At 42.1% G+C, this 19469-nt stretch overlaps 1 protein-coding gene and 1 long non-coding RNA gene across 3 annotated transcripts in view; one reads left to right on the top strand and one right to left on the bottom strand.

Moving 5' to 3' along the window:
* Nucleotides 1-19469, top strand: part of RANBP10 (RAN binding protein 10) — a 50503-nt gene that overhangs the window by 22984 nt on the left and 8050 nt on the right. The window contains exons 5-12 of one of the 2 annotated variants that reach the window (XM_053399730.1): nt 5818-5840; nt 10980-11164; nt 12736-12848; nt 13935-14043; nt 15628-15776; nt 17502-17697; nt 18057-18181; nt 18961-19106. In XM_053399730.1, coding sequence (XP_053255705.1) covers nt 5818-5840; nt 10980-11164; nt 12736-12848; nt 13935-14043; nt 15628-15776; nt 17502-17697; nt 18057-18181; nt 18961-19106 — 1046 coding nt within the window. The remainder of the gene's footprint in view (nt 1-5817; nt 5841-10979; nt 11165-12735; nt 12849-13934; nt 14044-15627; nt 15777-17501; nt 17698-18056; nt 18182-18960; nt 19107-19469) is intronic. The other variant, XM_053399731.1, reaches the window with a different exon arrangement.
* On the bottom strand, nt 11903-17286 carry LOC128419281 (uncharacterized). The gene is made up of 2 exons (XR_008331822.1): nt 16217-17286; nt 11903-16182 (listed from the first exon to the last, which is right to left on the bottom strand). It is a non-coding gene; the product is annotated as an uncharacterized LOC128419281 (long non-coding RNA).

Raw genomic sequence — 19469 nt, forward strand, 5'->3', positions numbered from 1 at the left:
GCTGACCAGAGGGGAGGTAACCCTGGACTCAATCTTAAGTAGTGTCCAACGTGATGTGAGAACTAATGGAGAACAGAAACCATGGCACTGTCAAATTTAGCCATTTGTAGACAATTGCCAAAAAAGTCCAACACAGTCACATTTGACTTCAAAAGGGGAAAGTTCCCAATAATTAGGGGATTGGTAAAAAGGAAGTTGAAATGCAAAGTCAATGTTCTCTTAAATGCTTAGCGGTTATTCAAAACTGCAAAAACAGAAGCTCAGCTAGAAATATACTGCAGAGCAGGAAAGGGAACACCAGGGCCAAGAATATGGTAGCAGAGTCAAGGAAGGCTTTCATCTAAAAAAATAGAAGTCTTATCCAAATGAGGAGAACCAAAAGGAACATAAACTTTGGCAAATAAAGGGCAGGCAGACAGTAAGGGATGTGAAAAAAGTGAGGAGCACATTGCTGCCTGAAAACATAAAGACCAACAACTAAAGAGTTCTTCAGATGCATTAGAAGCAAGCAGAGAGAGAGGCAGTTGGACATTTGGATGACAGGTATGCTAAAGGAAACAGCACTGAAGCTGAGTGAATTCTTTGCATCTTCACTGTGGAAGATACAGGGAAAATTCATGTGCCTGAACTTTCTCAGGAAGTGAGTCTGAGGAACTGAGGTGTCAAGAATCAGGTCCAAGGAACCAGATATGAAAAAGTCCAGATGGCACTCACTCAAGAATTTTTAAATGTGAAGTTGCTGATCTTTAAGAGAAATGTGTAATTTGTCCCTAGGATCAGCCTCCATACCAAGAGAAAGTATGCAGATGACATTATATAATCACATGTGCACAAATTTACTCTTCATTTTGATTTGGGGCTAAGCTGTGGAGGTACTGACCAGAGACTAGAGAGCTATGTAGAGCATGGTAGTCATTTTCCTATCTACTAAAGCCCCCCCCCCCAAAACCCCTATGGTTTATTTTCCTTTTCTTTCTGAGCCTTCAGTATCATGGTGAGAATGTAGTCAGGTTTCTTTCTTGTAATCCATCAGTCTAGGTCAGGGATGAGCACCTGTGGCCCTCTAGTCTATGTTGGGCTTCAGCTCCTTTAATCCCTGACCATTATCCATGCTGGCTGGAGCTGATGGGAGCTGTAATCCAGCAAAATGTGAAGTCCACGGGTTGCCTGCTCCAGTCTACACAAAGAACAAGTTCAGCATCAAATACAGCTTCCACTGAAGAATTATCAGTGAGGTCCTCTAGTGAAGGCACTCCATGGGCCTGTTCTCTTTCTAGAATATCAGCAGATTTTAGACAGACTTTCCTGCATTCCCATTGGTTGTTTGCTTGCATGGATGGATGTTGTCTATAGAATTCAACTGCATTTTGTGCTTTAGTTGTTAATTCTGATTGCAGTCAGAGAGAAAGCTAACATACTGGGGAATTTTTAGTTGTGAGAGAAGTTTGCCAAGCTCTGGTCTCCTTTAATTGTCTTTGAGAGACAGCTGAGGTTTTATATAATGATCCATGGTGTGATGGAAGTAGGGTTTTTTCTCTATCTCTCTATAAATTGATTAAGAGTACAGTAAGCCCACAACTTACACAGGGGTTATATTGCGAGGATCACACCCAAGGCCGAAATTATGTATAGTCAAATGCATCGGGTTCAATGGTGAGTGGGATGGCCAAAGTCTTTTTTCCTAGACTGCCCCCTTTCTTTTTTAAAAAATTGCCAAGCACCTAAAGCTGAACATACACAAGTTAAATGCATGAAAGTTGCGGACTTACTGTCATTTCAGGACTGGTCAGAGAAAGTACTTCTTCACACAGCACCTATCTGATTGCCTCAGTGCAGTGAAGGCTGTTGGCTTAGATAGCTTTTAAGGGGTACAAATCAGTGGTGGCTTTCCACTTTGTGGCTTCTGGGTGTGATAGCTGAATGGAAAGATCCTGATTCAGAGGCAACATGCCATTGACATCCATTGCTGAGGGACAAAAGCAGGAGATGGCTCTTCCCTCCATCCCCTGCTGGTGGGCTTATCTGGCTGTCCATTTGTGAAGCTTTGCTGGATTGGAGAGTCATTTGGTCTAACCCAACAGATGTTCAGATGGCCTGCTACCAGAACTGCAAGCTTTGTTCTTCTGGATTGCTTCATTGAGGGGAGGATTTTTCCTACTGTGGAGGGCAAAGTTGAGAGACCAAACCTATTCCTAAAAGAACTTCTTGTTGTTGATGGGAATAATAACCTGCTTTCAGAGCATTCAAGTTATTTATTTTAACAATCAGGTGCTATGTTGCAATTACATTAGCACTAATGTGTTTCATGCTCTACTCTTCCCTATATAGTGCTTGTCGTCCTTTCCAGCCTCCAGCATTGCTGGTCTGTACGTGTTAAAGCTGCTGTGCTTGGCTAAAACTGGAAGCAATCTGTCCTGAGATGCTCCTATTTTAGTGACAGCTTTCTAAATGCCTGTAGAACAACTGTGTCACCAGAGACAGGCAGCCTCTCGTGCAAACCCCAATTAGGGTTAAGTGCACAGAGAGTTGTTCTGGCAAGAGGGAGAAATTGGATGAGCTATCTTCCTGGTATATATCCGTAGTATATTATTGGCTTAGTTCAGGTGGGCCCAGACTGAAGCATAAAGGTTGGTTGGTCAGTCAGTGTAAATTTCACTGATAGGATATTGCACTATAGTTTATGCATATTACCTTTTCCATTAAGGCTTGTTTCTGGATCTACACATCACCCTGGATCTAAACAGACATGTTTGAAAACTGATATTGTCTGAGGATATTGTCTGACCAACAGGTCAGATGAGTAGTTTCGTATTCTGGGAGCTCTTTCACACTATTGGATAGAAATTGTTGCATTTCTCAGAGTGTTTGTAAGAGGGATATAGTCTATCCAAAAGTGAACAAAGAGCAAATTCTCTAAAATCAGTTGGACAACAGAAACATCTTTAGGTGTTTACAGTCAAGAAAGGTAGGACAAAGACAGAGGTCTACAAGGAATGATTTCTGCATGGAGGAACTGCCATCTTCAAGCCTGAGGTGCAGTAGTGAGATCCCTAAAAAGGAAGTGGCATCTTAATGCAAATTCCCCTCCATGGTAAGGATATGAAAAAATAGGTCTCAAATGTAGTGAGGGCCTATGCTGTTGTTTGGTTGCTTAAGATGTGGAGATGATATTTCAGGGCTTCTGAAAATAAAGTGTGTTTTGCAGGGCTGGTTATTTCAATCTAATACCAGATCCTTGTTCTAAAAGAAGAGTCCTGATAGAATTTGACAAAGTAAGAAATCAATCCATTTTGAGGATGACAGGGAGGGCTTGCAAATTTCACAACCCAAGCTCCTAGTATTCAATTCTGTAGGATGAGTCTGCCTGACATTTTCCACCCTGCTGTGAAAGAAATCTGCCCCCTCCCCAATAGCTTAATCTGTTAAAAGGGCTAGGGTATTTTTGGTTCAGATTCCAAATGAAACACCAAAGTTGAAACACCACAGTTGTTTGAGGGGAGGAAATAGATATTTCCTGAATAGCCAGAAACGATAATTTCAAATTTTCAAAAAAGAAAGCATAAGTGAAGTCTGGGTAGAAATAACAAACCAGTGATATTGAGTTCAGTAATATCTCTCTCTCTCTCTCTCTCTCTCTCTCTCTCTATATATATATATGGATCTCTTGCTTATATGTAATCTTATATTCTAGGGTTCAACATCTATACTTGTGAGATCTTAATTTATCTAAGTTGGTACTCAGCATCTCTTTCAAACCTTCAACCTGGTTTGGATGAGCCTGACTGTATCAGATGTGACAGAGGGGAGCAGTTGCGGGCTCCCTGATTCTGCCAGCTAAGTTGACAGCCTTCTTGAGAGCCCTTCTTTGAAACTTCTCCTTGAGAGTCCAGTAGTGCATTGCTTTCTTGAAAGGAAAAGGTGGTGATGGCGGAACATCTAGTTTATTGGGAATTAGAGCCGGCAGTGTAATTGACCTTAATCTGGAAATGTACCAAACTCTTTACTTTGAGTTCTGTAACCCTCAGTGTCTTATCTTATCTCACTTAGGTGGAGTGAAATGTCTCTAAGTAGGATACCCTCTGTTAATGCCAGAAACTTCCCTTCCCTTCCCCAAATACAAAGTCTCTATCCCTTATATATCCTGTGTTAAAACTTTCATTCAGATCTTCAGTGCACTGTCAGAGGATTATTTTCTGTGGGGCAGAATTACTTCTTGGGTGTTGCTTTAATAACAACACCAAAACCTTTGATTAGATGTGCCTGGAAGCCATTTTGAATTATGCAAAGTATAATGCACAAAGTATCTGTGGTTTTTCTTCAAGCAGCGAAAGCTATGGGGTAAAATGTAGGGTGCTGTGTGTGTGCATATGCATGCAAATTGTTCTGTAACAAATAACATGAAAACTGTTGCTCTTAGACCTGTTTCAGACGTTACTGCAGGGCACCCATATTGCAATGACTTTGGTGTCACTTGAATGATTAAGATAGTAGTTTCACTGTGGATGCAGTCAGCTGGTTTCCATCTTTCTCTAAGTTAGGGTGGGCAACCTGTGGGGTTCCAGATGTTGTTGGAATCCAGTTTCCATCAACCCTAGGGATGATGGAAGTTGTAGTCCAACAACATCTGGAGGGCCACAGGTTGTCCACCCCTGCTGTAAAGAGTGAAAGTGACATGGAACATACCTGCATCTAACAATTTCAAAGTGAGACATGTCTCCTGAAACAATGGTTCTCTCCAGTACTATGTGCAGTTAACCTGTAATTCTCATTTTAAGGAATGGTATTAAATCATTCGAATGTGGCAGTTGTGTTTTTCTAAGGTGTCACCCATGTTCCTAAAATTTTATAGACTAACATGACCCCCCCCCCAAGGCCTGGTTTCTACTCTGCGGGGCATTCAACCTGAACTTTGTAACTGAAGGAGATGACAGAGAGTGGAAAGGGAAAGTCAGAAATAAGAGAATGAATGTCCACAGATGTAGTTGCAGGTAATTGGGCTTTCCTGCAGCCAAAAGCAAAGAGAAGAGGAAGCTCAGAGGCAGCTCAGACCTTCCAAACCTTTCTGTCTGGGACACTTGGGACTCTTGCTTGGCCACACCCCTCCCCAGGCCACATTCCTCTCTTACTTCATCTGAATCCTCGGCTGTTTTTGTCTGTCTGAAATAAATCCTAAAATCATGATGATGTCTCTCATGTTCCCCACCTCTGCCTTAAAGAAACAAGTAAAACTAACTAGAGCTTTTAAACTTTGGATGAGTTTTATTGTCACTAACAGATCTGCATTAAATTAACACACACACTCCAGTTTAATTTGATTCCTTATGCAGGCAAACTCTGAACTACTAGCTCGGATCCTATGAATTCCATTGCTACAAACCCATTCACTCTGTTGCAGCCTTCCTGGAGGGCAATAGAGGGCAATGAAACTTTGGTGTTGGTCTTTGTCTGAAAATTTATTGGCAACTTTAACCTCCCTGAAAAGGTTCTAATTCACAATGTGAGTTAATTCCATATTTATGAAATCTTTAGTTCCGCCTTAAGTTGAAGGTTAGGATGAGGAACTAATGCTACAGTCCTAAATATAATTGCACCAAACGCAGTGGGAATTGCTCCTGAGAAAGCACAAATAGACATTGCAAGTCTTCCTAATGTCACCGAAGATTGCAATACATGGAAGATCCTGCTTCACAAACCACAAATTGCTTCTGTTGAGGCCCAACATAGAATTTATTATGCTGTAGTATGTGTAATACATTAAAGTTGTAGGCAAATGGGAGGAAATCCTTTGTCTTAATTCTAATATTTTTCCCCCCACAGGTATAGCCTTTACAGACCTCCCTGTAAGTACAACTATTTTCAGTATTTTAACAAATATTCAAATTGAAGGGAGGGGGAAATTGACTGGGATATTTTGATGTCTTCTCTTTGCCATGCCATCTGGAAGTGGTTAGTATGAGGCTCCTTGCTTGATGTGTTTGCATTGAATCAGGTTGGCAAGTTTCTTTAAGCAAAACTAGCTGCAGAAAGGGTGCTGGTTATTATCAGGCTTTTCTTGGAACATACTGGAAGTGTAGGGAAAACTCAAATTATTGCAAGGTTGTTTGGAATTCAATAGTTTTTCAGGGATATGGTTTGCCTGCTTTAAAATAAACAATGCAAGACGTCTGTCTAGAATAAAGCAGGACCTCTATGTTGCCTTGGCTGCCTCAGGCAAGCTAAAAATAACATGAGTTAGTGAATTGTTCAGCAATGCAAGTTAGCCAAGCAAACAAAGAGAATTCCCAGTTTCTGAAATGTTCCATTTTGTTTTTGCTATACAAACTACATCCACAATCCAAACATTTCCTTGCCTCTTGGACTTGCTAGTTGGAGTCCAAATCTAACAACACCGTAGCAAATCAAGTAAGAAATTTCTTTTCAGCATGAGCAAAGTTCAAGGGCTCTTGGATAGAAATGGTAGTCTGAGGGTTGCTTCGTTCTGTGGAACTTTGTACATGAGTCCCAGAGCCGATAACAAAATGCACATGCATTGGTTCCATTAGAAACAGTGCATATATGTGTAATTTTCCCCCTGTTTAGAAATGTGCATCAGCATGTGGGCTGATGCATTCTTGCTTACCACTGGAGATGTGGCAAAGGAAAAGCAGGAATGCATACCAGCATGTACTTTTTAAGTCTGAGATTATGCATTCTGTGTGCAGGAATCAGCACCACAGTACAAAACATGTAAGCAGTTGCACTTCCAAAACATGCAAGACAAACAGGCTTACAAAAAGAAAATTTTGCAACAGCAGTAGGGAGAACAGGTAGACCATTCATGAGTTAGGTTACGAGTGGGAACCTGTGGTCCTCCAGATATTGCTGGGTTACAACTCTCATTTGCCCTGACCAGCAGATCTAATGGTCAGGGGTGATTGGATTTGTGGTAAAACAGCATCTGGAGGGCAATAGACTTAACTTGAGCATATGCAAGTGCTGGAATTTTCACTTTGAAAGCTACAGCAAAGATACCAACCTTGTATTTAACAACTCACTCGCTTGCCATGGGCAACCAAGAATTTCATGCAGGCAAGTGAGCAAGCTGGCAGAAGAGGAGCATTCACTCCATCATTTTTCCATTAGCCCACTTGGTATCTGTGCCTACTGTGGAAGAAAAGAAGTCATTTTCCTCCATAACCATCAGGGAAATGCAGCAGATTAATGTAGGGATGGATTGCTTTTTATCTTTTCTGTCAGCCTACTTGATGGAAAGCGTTAAAAAAACAACCACCAGTTAACAGGCCAGTAGTTTGCATATGCCCTCTCTTCCACAGCCACCACGGGACACACAGGGTACTAGCCCCTAAGCAGCTTAGCACCCGCACTCCCAGATTAGTAACTTTGGGGAGCTAGTTTACAAGGCTGGATAATATTGCAATGCCAAATGGAAGTGTGCATATGTACATGCAGATATTACATGTCCCATGGTTGCTTAGCTTTGAAAGCAACTATTTAACAACCAAGGAACAAACTTTTGGGGGGGAGGGAGAGCTTTGTTTGAAACCTTTAAGTCAGGCTTCCTCAACCTCGGCCCTCCCGATGTTTTTGCCTGCAACTCCCATGATCCCTAGCTAGCAGGACCAGAGGTCAGGGATGCTGGAAATTGTAGTCTCAAAACATCTGGAGGGCCGAGGTTGAGGAAGCCTGCTTTAACTGCAGCTGAATTGCAGTCCAAGGTTTTCATTGCTATTATCAGTCTGGTTGTTTCGCTGTTATCTGTTGCTGCATTCAGACATGTCATTTGTTCAGATGATTTGTAGATAGCATTAGTTCCTTTCAGAAAGTGTTCATGATCAGTTAAAGATCCAGCAGGACCCCTGCTTGTTTAAATGTAAGATTATATAATTGCAGAGTTCACTCTTAGTTGGGTAGCCGCAAACAATTTAAGAGGTACTTCTTTGCAATGGCTAGTTCCCTCCCAAATTTGCTTCCATGTCCTGCAGCACATCCAAGATCCTGCCTACATGCTGTTAAGGCCAGTCCTAATGAAATATAGAATGCTACATTTCCAAATGAAAGATAGAATTCTCCATTTTCTAGTCAGCCTTGGCTCCCCAGATTTTATTGGACCACAATCTGCATCAGCCATAGCCAGCATGCCTAATGAACAGGGACGATAAGAATTGTAATCCAACAATATCTGGGGAACCATGCTTGGAAATCTGTTCTAGGTTATGGATTTGGTTACTGCATATGGACTTCCCTGTGATCCAGAACGGGAGGATATTGACTTCACTCGTAGAGTGTGAATTACAATACAATGCAAAATCAATATAGTTCCAGAATCAATAAAAATAAATGAAAACACCTAAATCATATGATTTCTAGCATCCACTGTTAGAAATGAAATTAAGTTGGCTCATATCTGTGAATGATGATGCTCTTTTCAGAGATCATCTGCTTCTCCTGTGCTGAAAAGTTCTTACGCGATCAGTCTGCAACTCCATGAAATACTTGCCCACAATAAACATTCTTTGCCCTTTTGTCTACAGTCTACTACTTCTGAAGTTGTCTTCTTTTTCCAGTTTAGTAGCAGTCCTTGAAGCTTAAGCTGCCCTTTATCTAATCCTTCCCAGTACACTGGTTTTCTTACTGCAGTTACTCTGTTGCTTGGAAGAGTGTTGCATGAGTCTTACTCTGAATTTTAGCTCTTCAGCTTCCTTTTTGCCTAGGCACTGAACTCTTCTCTACCTGTCCACTTAATTCTGAACCTTTGGATATTCAGTTCTTAGCTGCATGGCAATGAATTTATTTTCTGTGAGGGCTGTTCCTGTAGCATCACTTGAATTCAAAATCAGCTGTAAAGGAGAACGGCTATATACAATCTTGACTTGACTGGTATCAAGAAAGATTTTGGATTTTAAAAATACTTTGATTCATTGGTAGACTGATCCAATCAGATGTGATTTTAGACTTCTTTCTGCTTTGGAATTAACAACCAACAGGATAGGGTACTCTTCCAACCCACCCCTCTTCTTTACTGTCACCCTTTACACAGACTCGGGCTGCATCTAGTCAACCAAACCAGCCCATTCTTCCTCTCCTGGTGTGCAAAGTAATGCAATTCTAAGAATGTTTCTTGCTGAGAAAAAGTGAGCAGAATATGTAAGGACTTCATAATATTCCCGATAAAGTACCTAGATTTTCAGAGCATGCTTGATCATTGCTTCTCACTAAGGGTACTGGGTTTCAGATTTATTTATTTTTAAAATTACATTTATATATCACCTTTTCCTCAAAGGAACTCAAGGTGGTGTACATGGTTCTCCCTTCCCATTTTGTCCTCACAACAACCCTGTGAGGCAGCTTAGACCTAGAGACTGGTTGGCCCAAAGTCACCCAGTGAGCTTCATAGCTAAGTGAGAATTCAAACCCTGGTCTCCCAGGTCCTAGTCCAACACTCTAACCATTACACCACCCTAGCACCTGGAAGGGAATGCAAGAAATGGATCTTATAGCTAGCAAAAAGAAAGCAGCACAGCAAGGTTACCTGAATGAAGATAAGGAATAGAAGAGAATATTGGGGAAGGGTCATAGCTCAGCAGTAGAGCACATGTTTGCATGCAATTGGGAAAAGACTTCCTGGAGATCTGCTACTGAGATACTCAGTACTGAGTGTAGACAGTACTAAGCTAGATGGGGCAATGGTCTGACTTGGTATACAAGGTGACTTCCTATGTCCCTTTCCACAAAAATGTGGACAAGCTCACTAGAAGGTGAAGTGTAAGTTATTAGGGAGGTCAAACAAGTAATTTGGAATGAATGTACAAGATAGATTAGAAAAGCACAATTCACTGCCTGGCATGACTTGTTGGAAAGGAAATGTAGAGACAGTGGTACCTTGCTTTTCGAATGTAATCCATTCTGGAAGACAGTTCGAGTTCTGAAACATTCAAAAACCAAACAATAGCCAACAGCTAGGCCTCAGGATCTTGCACTCAGCAGAAGCCGCATGGTATGTTTGACTTCCGAGGCGTGTTTGAAAACAGAAGCATTTACTTCCGGGTTTACGGCATTTGAAAACCGAGGTACCACTGTATGGGCTAAGGATCTTACATACCTCTTAAAGCCTTGTTTTGTAGTTATTTGGTATATAGGCCTTGTGACAGTAATCAACGCTGCTTTCTCTTAGTTGCTGGTATGTTTTTCCTCTGTTGGTAGAAGGCCCTTTGATCCCTGTATGTTATTTAAAGCTCACCTGTGATTGTTCATTTCTATTTTGATTGGACTGGGAAATACTGCTTGCCTCCAGATGCTGGAAGCTCTCTTCCAGTTCTCCATAGTAGCTTTGCTTTATCTAAGCTGTCTTTTCCTTTCTTTCTCAAAACTGTTGGTGCTGTTAAAGCTCTATCCAGCACACATTGCTTGTACCTTTCTCAGAGGCACTTAGAGGATATGTTTACAAAGTATGTTTGCCATAGGTAACACAAGCACGAAGGTAAAATGTTGTGGAGGTTCTGGAGTAGCATTCATTCTAGTCTTGGAAGATTATGAGTACATATTCTGTGACTGTCATTAAGGCAAATGATCCTTCCTCCATTCCCACAGTCTGTTTTTAGGAAGACTGAAGTCCCTGGGGAAACTTGCAATCTGCAAACTCGTGCAAGGATTGACATGGAGCCATGTGTGTTTAATTTTGCTCTCTCACTTCCCAAACTGCTCTTCGAAGTCACAAAGATTCAGTAAAACCTTATAGCTATGTCATAAAGGGTTGGGTTTTTTTGCTAGTTGGTTCCTCATATATTGTGTTCAGTTTCTTATAAATTGCTCTGAATAGTGCTCGTCACGTCTGCCTAATCTGGAGGCTTCATTTGAGCTTCCTCTAAGATTAGCACTCTTGCTTGTTTTCAGCTGATCCTTGGAGGCTCAGAGAAAAATGTATGTTAGCTTTCTTCCCGAAAAGGGCCCTATTTTTTAACTGGGGTTTCTTCTTTTGGCAGGCCAATTTATATCCCACTGTGGGGCTCCAGACACCCGGAGAGATAGTGGATGCCAACTTTGGGCAGCAGCCGTTTGTGTTTGACATCGAAGATTACATGAGGGAGTGGCGAGCAAAGATTCAGGGCACCATTAAGCGGTTTCCCATAGGTGACCGGCTAGGTGAATGGCAAGCCATGCTACAGAAGTGAGTGGGAGCATTAATTTCTTTTTACTTAGAAGCTTCATTAAAGAACATCAATTGCTATAGAGTGGTCTGCTTATAAAGTATGTCCTGCACCCCTCTTCCTTTATGTTGGACAATTTTTGTGTGTGTTAAAGTTCCTTAATGCTAATGAGGAACAAAGAGCTTACTGTTTGCTCTGCACATGTGTTTCGTTTTTAAAAACAAAAACAAACCTGCACAAATCTCATTTTCAGTAGCAATCTCAAGAGTGGAGGGTGGCTTTCAGGAACTGTCTGGCTTGATTGCTTTTTAGCCTGTCTGAGGACAAGTCACTGGCAAATCACTGAACCAGATGCGGAGGGAAAGGCGATGGTTTGGAGAAGCATTGCAGCTTCTATAACTTTGTGTCCCAGACAGAAATGAGGGGAAATGAAGCACAGAGCTCCAGAGCACAGAATTTGAAGTGACTGAGAATCTGGTGTCTCCTCTTCCCAGAATTTTTTTGGGATGAAGCTTTGCAAAATCAACAGGCAGTTGACCATTGGTTGTAAATTGTAGACCGCAACACCTGGAGGGAAGCATGTTACATTCCAGAGGACAGGGGTGCTATCGCTTTGGATTTTTTATATATTTTGACATATTTTTATAATGCCTTTTGATTATTTTTGTAGAGTGGTTTACAGCACAGTGATTAGTGTTCTATTATATATGACTTTCAAAAAGGATTAGATAGGCTTATAGGACTGCTACAGACCTCAGTAAGACAGGCAGTGTATTTAATGGTTCATTATAGGATTTCCAGTAAATTGGTCCAGGGTCACTTGCTGTTCACTTACATTAATACAGTATCATTTTGAACATCTTATGCAGTGATACTAAAAAAAAAGTTTGCAACATTAATGTAGGTTTCCTTCACCATAATGCATGCATTTCCTGAGTGCTCTTTAATAACAGTTTGACTGTTCAAACCCAAGCAGGAATCGATCTCTTCCCTTTGGCTAGCCTAACTCCTGTGTTGTGTGTGGGAATGTACCAAGAGTAGTGTCTTCTGTTCCCTTCCCAAAATGCTTTTGTTCACCATATAAGAGTGTGACATTTTCATTGTAGAAAGCAGGGCCAAGGACAACTCTGGGATACACCGTCTGACTTCAAATTAATGTGATCCTTCCAGATATATTTTACAGCAGGGATAGCCAACTTCCAAGAGACTGTGATTTACTCACACAACTAAAAACTGGCAGTGGTCTACCCCTTTTTGGGGGGTTCTGGTCAAGTTGCTGAGCTTTTTTTAGGGAGGCAAATCCCATTTATTTGGGGGATCAGGGCAGGGGAATAAATAATAAGTCGCTCACCAAGAGATTGCTAATGAAACAGTTAACATCGCAGCAAGAGCTCCGTCTTCTGGTATAGCAATCTAGGGGTTGGGGTCAGATAGAGGAGCCAGCGATCGTCCACGATCTACAAAAACCTCCTGGGGATTGACTAGTAGATCATGATCGACCTGTTGGACAGCCCTGTTTTACAGCTTTGCCATGGCTCTGTGCTGACAGAGATACCCATTCTACAATTTGCTTTCTGTATTCTCCCCCCAGTATGGTCTCTTCCTATCTGGTCCATCACGGGTACTGTGCTACAGCAACTGCCTTTGCCAGGGTGACGGAAAGTACAATCCAGGAAGAACAGATCTCTATAAAGAACAGACAAAGTAAGTTTATTCTTACAACTTCCTCACAACTTTCTCTGAAGACTTGAGAGACAGCCCTTCCTGCCTGCAGCATGACTTCTGTCCAATATCCACATATTCAGATGCCAAATGGAAGTGGTCACTAGGTAGAACCTCAATATCCTGCACAACTTCCCTTGGGCCCTCTTCTGTGGCTGCCAGTGTTCCAGTGTCTCATCATTTTCCCCCCTCATCCTGCCACTCCCAAACCAAATGTTTGGTTTGAGAACTTTAGAAGCAGGATAGTCTACTCAAGGAAAATAGGTACTCTTTTATTTAATCTGCCAAACCTATATTATTTATTTCTATTTTTTAAAATGCATACATAAAAAAAACCCTTGCATGTTGTCTTTGGCTGTCCTTTTCAAAGAACTCACTGCTTTGGGTACAGAGTTATACCTCTAACTCCATGCAGGATTTATGGCACTTGAAAGACCAATATCTTCTCTCAATTGCTGAATTACTAATATTTATTTGCAATATTTATCGATAATCTTTCTGCCATAAGAACTCCCATAGTGGTTCACAATGAAAATAAAATCATTTTATGTGGGGGTTTTTCCTTTTGCCTCTTAACAAGTTCTCAGAGTAGCTTTCATATAAAGTAATGTAAAGCATCACTAAACAACTATCAGGTACAAAATTCACATATCAATAAAATTAATAAAATCAATAGACCAACAGGAAGCAGCATAAAGGTATTGTAACACCAGCAGATAAATCAGCATTACTGTTCAGTTAAAAACTTAAGACAAGAATAACACTTTTTATCTGACACCTAATAATCTGCAGTTGACACCAGGTGTACCTTCTGGGGAAGAAATTCCACAACTGGGGTGCCATCACACTGAAGTCCCTATTTGTGGTCACTTTTATCTATCCTCTGAAGTTAGGAGTATCTAGAAAAAGGCCTTTGAACATCATCATCTGCAATTAAATAAGTTCATGTTCTTCAGGTATTCAGATAGTCCAACATTTTTATTGCCTGTCTACCAATGGGATTATATGCCGCCTGTCATTATAGGCAATCTTACTGTTCCATCCCAGTGATTCTGCTTTCATCTACAGGAATACAGAAGCTGGTCTTGGCAGGAAGAGTGGGGGAAGCCATTGAAGCCACACAACAGCTATACCCAGGACTCCTAGAGCACAATCCTAATCTCCTTTTTATGTTAAAGTGAGTACATCCAAATCCTTTCAAGTACAGTAAGACCTGCAATGTGAGGAACATAAGAAGACAGAGGCTTATACTGGAAATACTGGCTGTGATCTATCAAAACGAGTCTAATGATACAATGATACAAACATTCCAGGTTTTTACTTTGGTTATTACAGTTAGAAGCTGTCAGGAGAAGATCATTGCACTTTGAATGGTGGTTAATAAATTTATTAAATGAAGGAAGAATAAGTGATGTATAGTGCTGAAAAGGTGACCCCATTGGTTAGGGTAGCAGGCTTGAGCCACATTCCAGCTTATTCCAGAAGAGCTGGGGATGGCAAATCATCCAGTGAAAGGTTGTTTTACCTATAGAATGATGCTTTAAACATCTCTCTGTGTTAAGACATTATTTGCAATGGCACCGTTTTCCTCTGTGGTATCGTTCCTTTTCCTTCTCTGTACTTCAAAACAGGCATGCAGACCTGAATTGCTTGCTTTCGTTATTAGCACTCATAAAACACCTTACATTTTTAATTGCTGTACAAGCATCAAAAGAGAAGACTACCCTTGCTCACAGTCTAATAATCTAGTACAGGTAGATTATCTGGTTGTAGTTCATCAACATCTGGAGAGCCAAAAGTTCCCCACACTGGATATAGTTGGTCATACTAAGTTGTGGTCTGAACCTATACCGCTTTCACAGAGAATCAGCTTTTTTTACTCTTAACACGCCTGTGATTTTAGAAGTGGCTGTCTGCAATGATGGAACATGGAACAAGGTGCTAGGCTTTGCTGTATCTGTTCCTTCAAAAGTGAACTATAAAAGGGTCTTGTAATTAATTAATTAATTTGATGCCAAAGTAGGCTTCTAAGCAGCTTACCAGTATAGAAACTTGTCTCATTTCTTCTTCATGGTTCTCTTATTAACACTTGCTGCACAATTCTAATTCTTTTCCATGAGAAGCAAAGCTTAAGGGTGACTGGTTGCTCCCAGTGTGAAGCCAAAATGCTATGGCTCAGTGGTAGAGCACATGCTTTGCATACAGAAGGTCCCAGATTCAAGCGCTGGCATTTCCAGGAAGGACTGGGAAAGACCCCTGCCTGAAACACACCCTGGATTAGACAATACTGAGCTAGATGGATGAATGGCCTGACTTGGTGTAAGACAGCTTCATGTGTTGACCGGGTACCTTATCTACTAGCTCCAGCTCCTGAAGAATACTAATTCAGCAAGAGAGAAAATTTTCACTCGTTAGTGCCACTTTCAGACATTTCAGTAAAAAGATTTTGCTCTGTGGCTGGAGTGGTTTCCTGTCTTGGGAAGGGGCTTAACATGTGTCTGTTCCTTTATACTGGGCTTTTGAATGGAACATTAAATTCATACATCATCTTGCGGGTGACATCTCTAGCTGAAAACTTTGCTTTCGACCCTAGAATGCTGCTTTTCTCATCTGGGTGTTTCTAAAGATCCTTGTTTGTTCTAGGCTGCAGCTACTAACGGGTACTAAAATGCTTGTGTGCTTCTCATGAACCACTGCACAGCATCCATTGCTCTGGCATTTTGTGTTTCAACTCTTTCTCTTCCTCTCTCCTTGCACACAGGTGCCGGCAGTTTGTGGAGATGGTGAATGGAACCGACAGTGAAGTACGTTGTTTCAGTGCCCGCAGCCCCAAATCCCAGGACAGCTACCCTGATTCCCCCAACCTAAGTCCAAGGCACGGCTCTAACAATTTGCACATTCACAGCACTGGTAAGTGTTGATTTCTCTGCTAGGTAATCAGTTACTTGGCTTTCTTCTACAGAGCACTCTCGCCACATTCAGGCATTCTGCAAATGAACCCTAACCCTTTTAGTACTTTTCCAGCTCCCTGCCCAAGGGTCCTTATTACACAATGTGCACCCATAATGAAGCACTTGAGATGTTTGGGGAGAATTCTTGGTGTGTTCACACCTCACTCCACTTGTTAGGAATTCTCTCCCTGTACTGTGAGAGAAGAGACAAAGCTCAGGAGGGTGTGGAGAAGTACTGTCCTATAGGCCTTACCACTGTGTTCAGTCAGTGCCCTGTCTGTACGTAGGAACATAGGGAGCTGCCTTATACCGAGTCAGACCACTGGTCCATCTAGCTCAGTACTGTCCATGTTGACAGGCTGTGGCTCTACAGGGGCTCAGGCAGGGATTTCCTCAAACCCTACCTGGAGAGGCCAAGGATGAAATCTGGGGTCTTCTGCATGCAGAGCTATGGCCCTTCCCCGCTGTAGGTTCTGTAGGCCTACAGGGAAGGCCAAACTAGAAATGACCTTGACGTGTAACTGGATATCCTGTCTAATTTTAAACTTTAAAAAAGTCAACAGCGGAAACGGGCATTCAGTTAGATCAGGGCCACAACACTAAAGGATGGGGCTGGGGCCAGCCTTTTCCTCTTGTGCTGTTTGCCCATTTTAAAACTCCTTCCACTTCCAAGAAGAATTGTCTCTTAAGTGCTTTCCTAATAAGAAAGATAGCAGGAAGAGAGAGGATAGTGTCACCTCCTCCCAACACCACAGTCTTGATCAGAACCCACACACATAAATGTAAATAAATGGCAGATCCATGGGTGGGGTGAGAGAGGTGTAAATCCTCTGGCCTTGCAATGCTATCTCAGGGACCACAGAATTGCTCCTTAAGGTGCTTGTCTTTAGAGGTATTGTCCAATATGGATGGCCATGTCACATAACCATTGCATTAATTAATATCCATGTTGCTTAGGCGCATTCCTCATACCATTTTATCTTGCCAGTGCCTGTCTACTGATAGTAATTACTTGGCCACTTGCCTTTGCCTGGATATGTGTGTTCTGTGCACATTTCAGTAAGATGTATTGGGGTGTGTGGTTTTCAGCTTTGAGTAAGCATTAGCTCAGACCAAGGTCTTGCTGCTTGTGGTTAGCTGCATCAGAAATAGGGACTAAGTACCATATATACTCGAGTATAAGCTGACTCGGATATAAAAAGCCAAGGCACCTAATTTTAGGACAAAAAACTGGGGAAACTTATTGACTCGAGTATAAGCCGGTTCAACACACCACAAACCTGGTGGTGGCGGCAGCGGAGGAGGAGGAAGAACAAGCAGCCTGAAAGGGCTGCTTTCGGGCTGCTCGTTCCTCCTCTGCCACTGCCAACAGTGGTGGAAGAGGAGGAAGAACAAGTAGCTCGCTTCGCTGCCGCCACTGCCGACAGGGACAAAGGCAGAGGAGGAGGAAGGTGCAGCCCAAAAGGGCTCCTTTCTTGCCGCACGTCCCTCCGCCGCCGCCTGCCTCACTCAAGTATAAGCTGAGGGAGGCTTTTTCAGCATTAGAAATATGCTGAAAAAGTCGGCTTATTTTCGAGTATATACGGTAGTCTAAGGTGGACATTGAAGTGGGTTTGTCCAGATCCCCTTGCAACATTAAAACAGAGCAGGGGCACCAGTCCTCATTCTTCTCCTTCTCTTTCAGGAGCGGACAGCCCAAGCTGTAGCAATGGAGTTACTTCCATAAAAAACAAACAGAGCCACTGTAAATATCCAGCACTGAGCTCGTCGTCATCATCCTCTTCCTCATCATCCCCTTCATCGGTGAACTACTCAGAGTCTAACTCCACAGATTCCACCAAGTCCCAGCAGCACAGCAGCACCAGCAACCAAGAGACCAGGTAGCACAGAAGTGCTTTTTCTAGTGAGAAGTGTGTAGCAGGCAGCTGTAACAGGGGGTGGAAACTGATGTAGCGTCCTGCTTCTTACGCCCAGGCATTTGCAAATGCACAAGCAGCAGACACACACACACAAATCCATTTTTCTGACCCAGTTGAATTCCCTTTCAGTATAATTTGACACTTGTGTTAATCACAGCAGTATATAAATTTAATAATTTCAGTCTGAAAATCCACCAAGAACTTCTGGTTGATCTGCAGTGTGCTTTGATCCTCACTGACGCTGTCTTTCCTGTTAGCTATTCCTCTCATTCCCCCAGGAAGACTCCTTTGCTTTCTAAGACCCTCCTTTTTTCACACAGTGACAGTGAGATGGAGATGGAGGCAGAGCACTACCCCAATGGAGTCCTCGAGAATTCTGCTACAAGGATAATGAACGGCACTTACAAACATGAAGAGATTCTGCAGACAGATGATTCCAGCATGGGTAGGGTTCAGTGTGGAAAGCATCTTCTCATCTCTGTTCCAGGGAACACTCAGCTTAACAAGTGTGGGTGATGTTCCCTAAGGAAACTGCTACTTGGGGTGCCTCTTCCAGTCCAGAAACCCGCAGAGAGGGCATGGGATGCAAAAAAAAAAAAAAAAAATTGTTTCTAAAATTAGTTAGATCATTAGAATATCAAACAGTAACATTTTGAAAACGATGAGGTAATTTTTTTGCACCAAGACTGAAGTGCCAATATACTTTAAAGCTGCCGATGGACAGCATTTTAAAACTAAATGCCAGAGATTTATCAACTGCCTGCTGCAAAACCAGAACAATGTAACCGTTTAAAATGTCTGCATTTTATTAGTACCTGAATATTAACCTCAACATTTCATTGTCCTGTTATATGTCACTTAAAAGCTATAATTTCTGTTTGTAAACCAATAGCCAGGCGTGTACATCCAAGCAAACTTTTCTTTCTTTAATCTTACACTTAGAGCTGCACTTCACATGTGCTTTGGCACAGGATTTTGGTCCGGTCTTAACAATTTTACGCTACATGTTTTTGGAGGTAGCTAATGCGGGAAACTTAGCAGCCCAAAAGGACTTTTGATCATACTTCTAGTTGTGGGACTTCCCTGAGCCTTCTGCTGTTGACCTCACTGGAATTGAACTAACTGGCTTTTTGGGAGACAGAGATGGAGGGAGGTGATTGCTTTGGTGCTCCAACCCTTCCCTTCTTTTCACTTTCCCTTCCCTTCTTCTTTCCTTTGCTCTAGAAGATGGCTGTCCTCAGAGGCAGCTCTGTGGAGGGAACCATGCTGCCACTGAGCGGATGATCCAGTTTGGGCGGGAGCTGCAGACCCTGAGCGAGCAGCTCTGCAGAGAGTATGGGAAGAATACGACACATAAAAAAATGTTGCAGGTGTGCCATGTGGCTGAGAACCCCATTCATATTCGTGACCCAGAACTTGAAACCATTCATTCATTCAAAATATCCCCATTTCACCTCTCAATATAAAATTGCTATGGTGGTTGCTTGCAATAAAAAATAAAAACTATAATAGGAAGCTGCCTTATAGTGAGTCAGACCTTTAGTCCTTTCAGCTCAGTCTATACTGACTGGCACCAGCGCTCCAGGATTTCAGACAGAGGACATTCCCAGCCCTACTGGGAGATTCCAGGGGTTGAATTTGGGACTTTCTGCATGCAAAACAGATGTTCTACTGCTCTTGCTACAGCCCCAAAATAAAAAGTAAAAATAAAAGGCAATAGAGCAGTGTCGCAG

The sequence above is a fragment of the Podarcis raffonei genome, chromosome 8 (assembly GCF_027172205.1).
Source record: "Podarcis raffonei isolate rPodRaf1 chromosome 8, rPodRaf1.pri, whole genome shotgun sequence".
Lineage (NCBI taxonomy): Eukaryota > Metazoa > Chordata > Lepidosauria > Squamata > Lacertidae > Podarcis > Podarcis raffonei.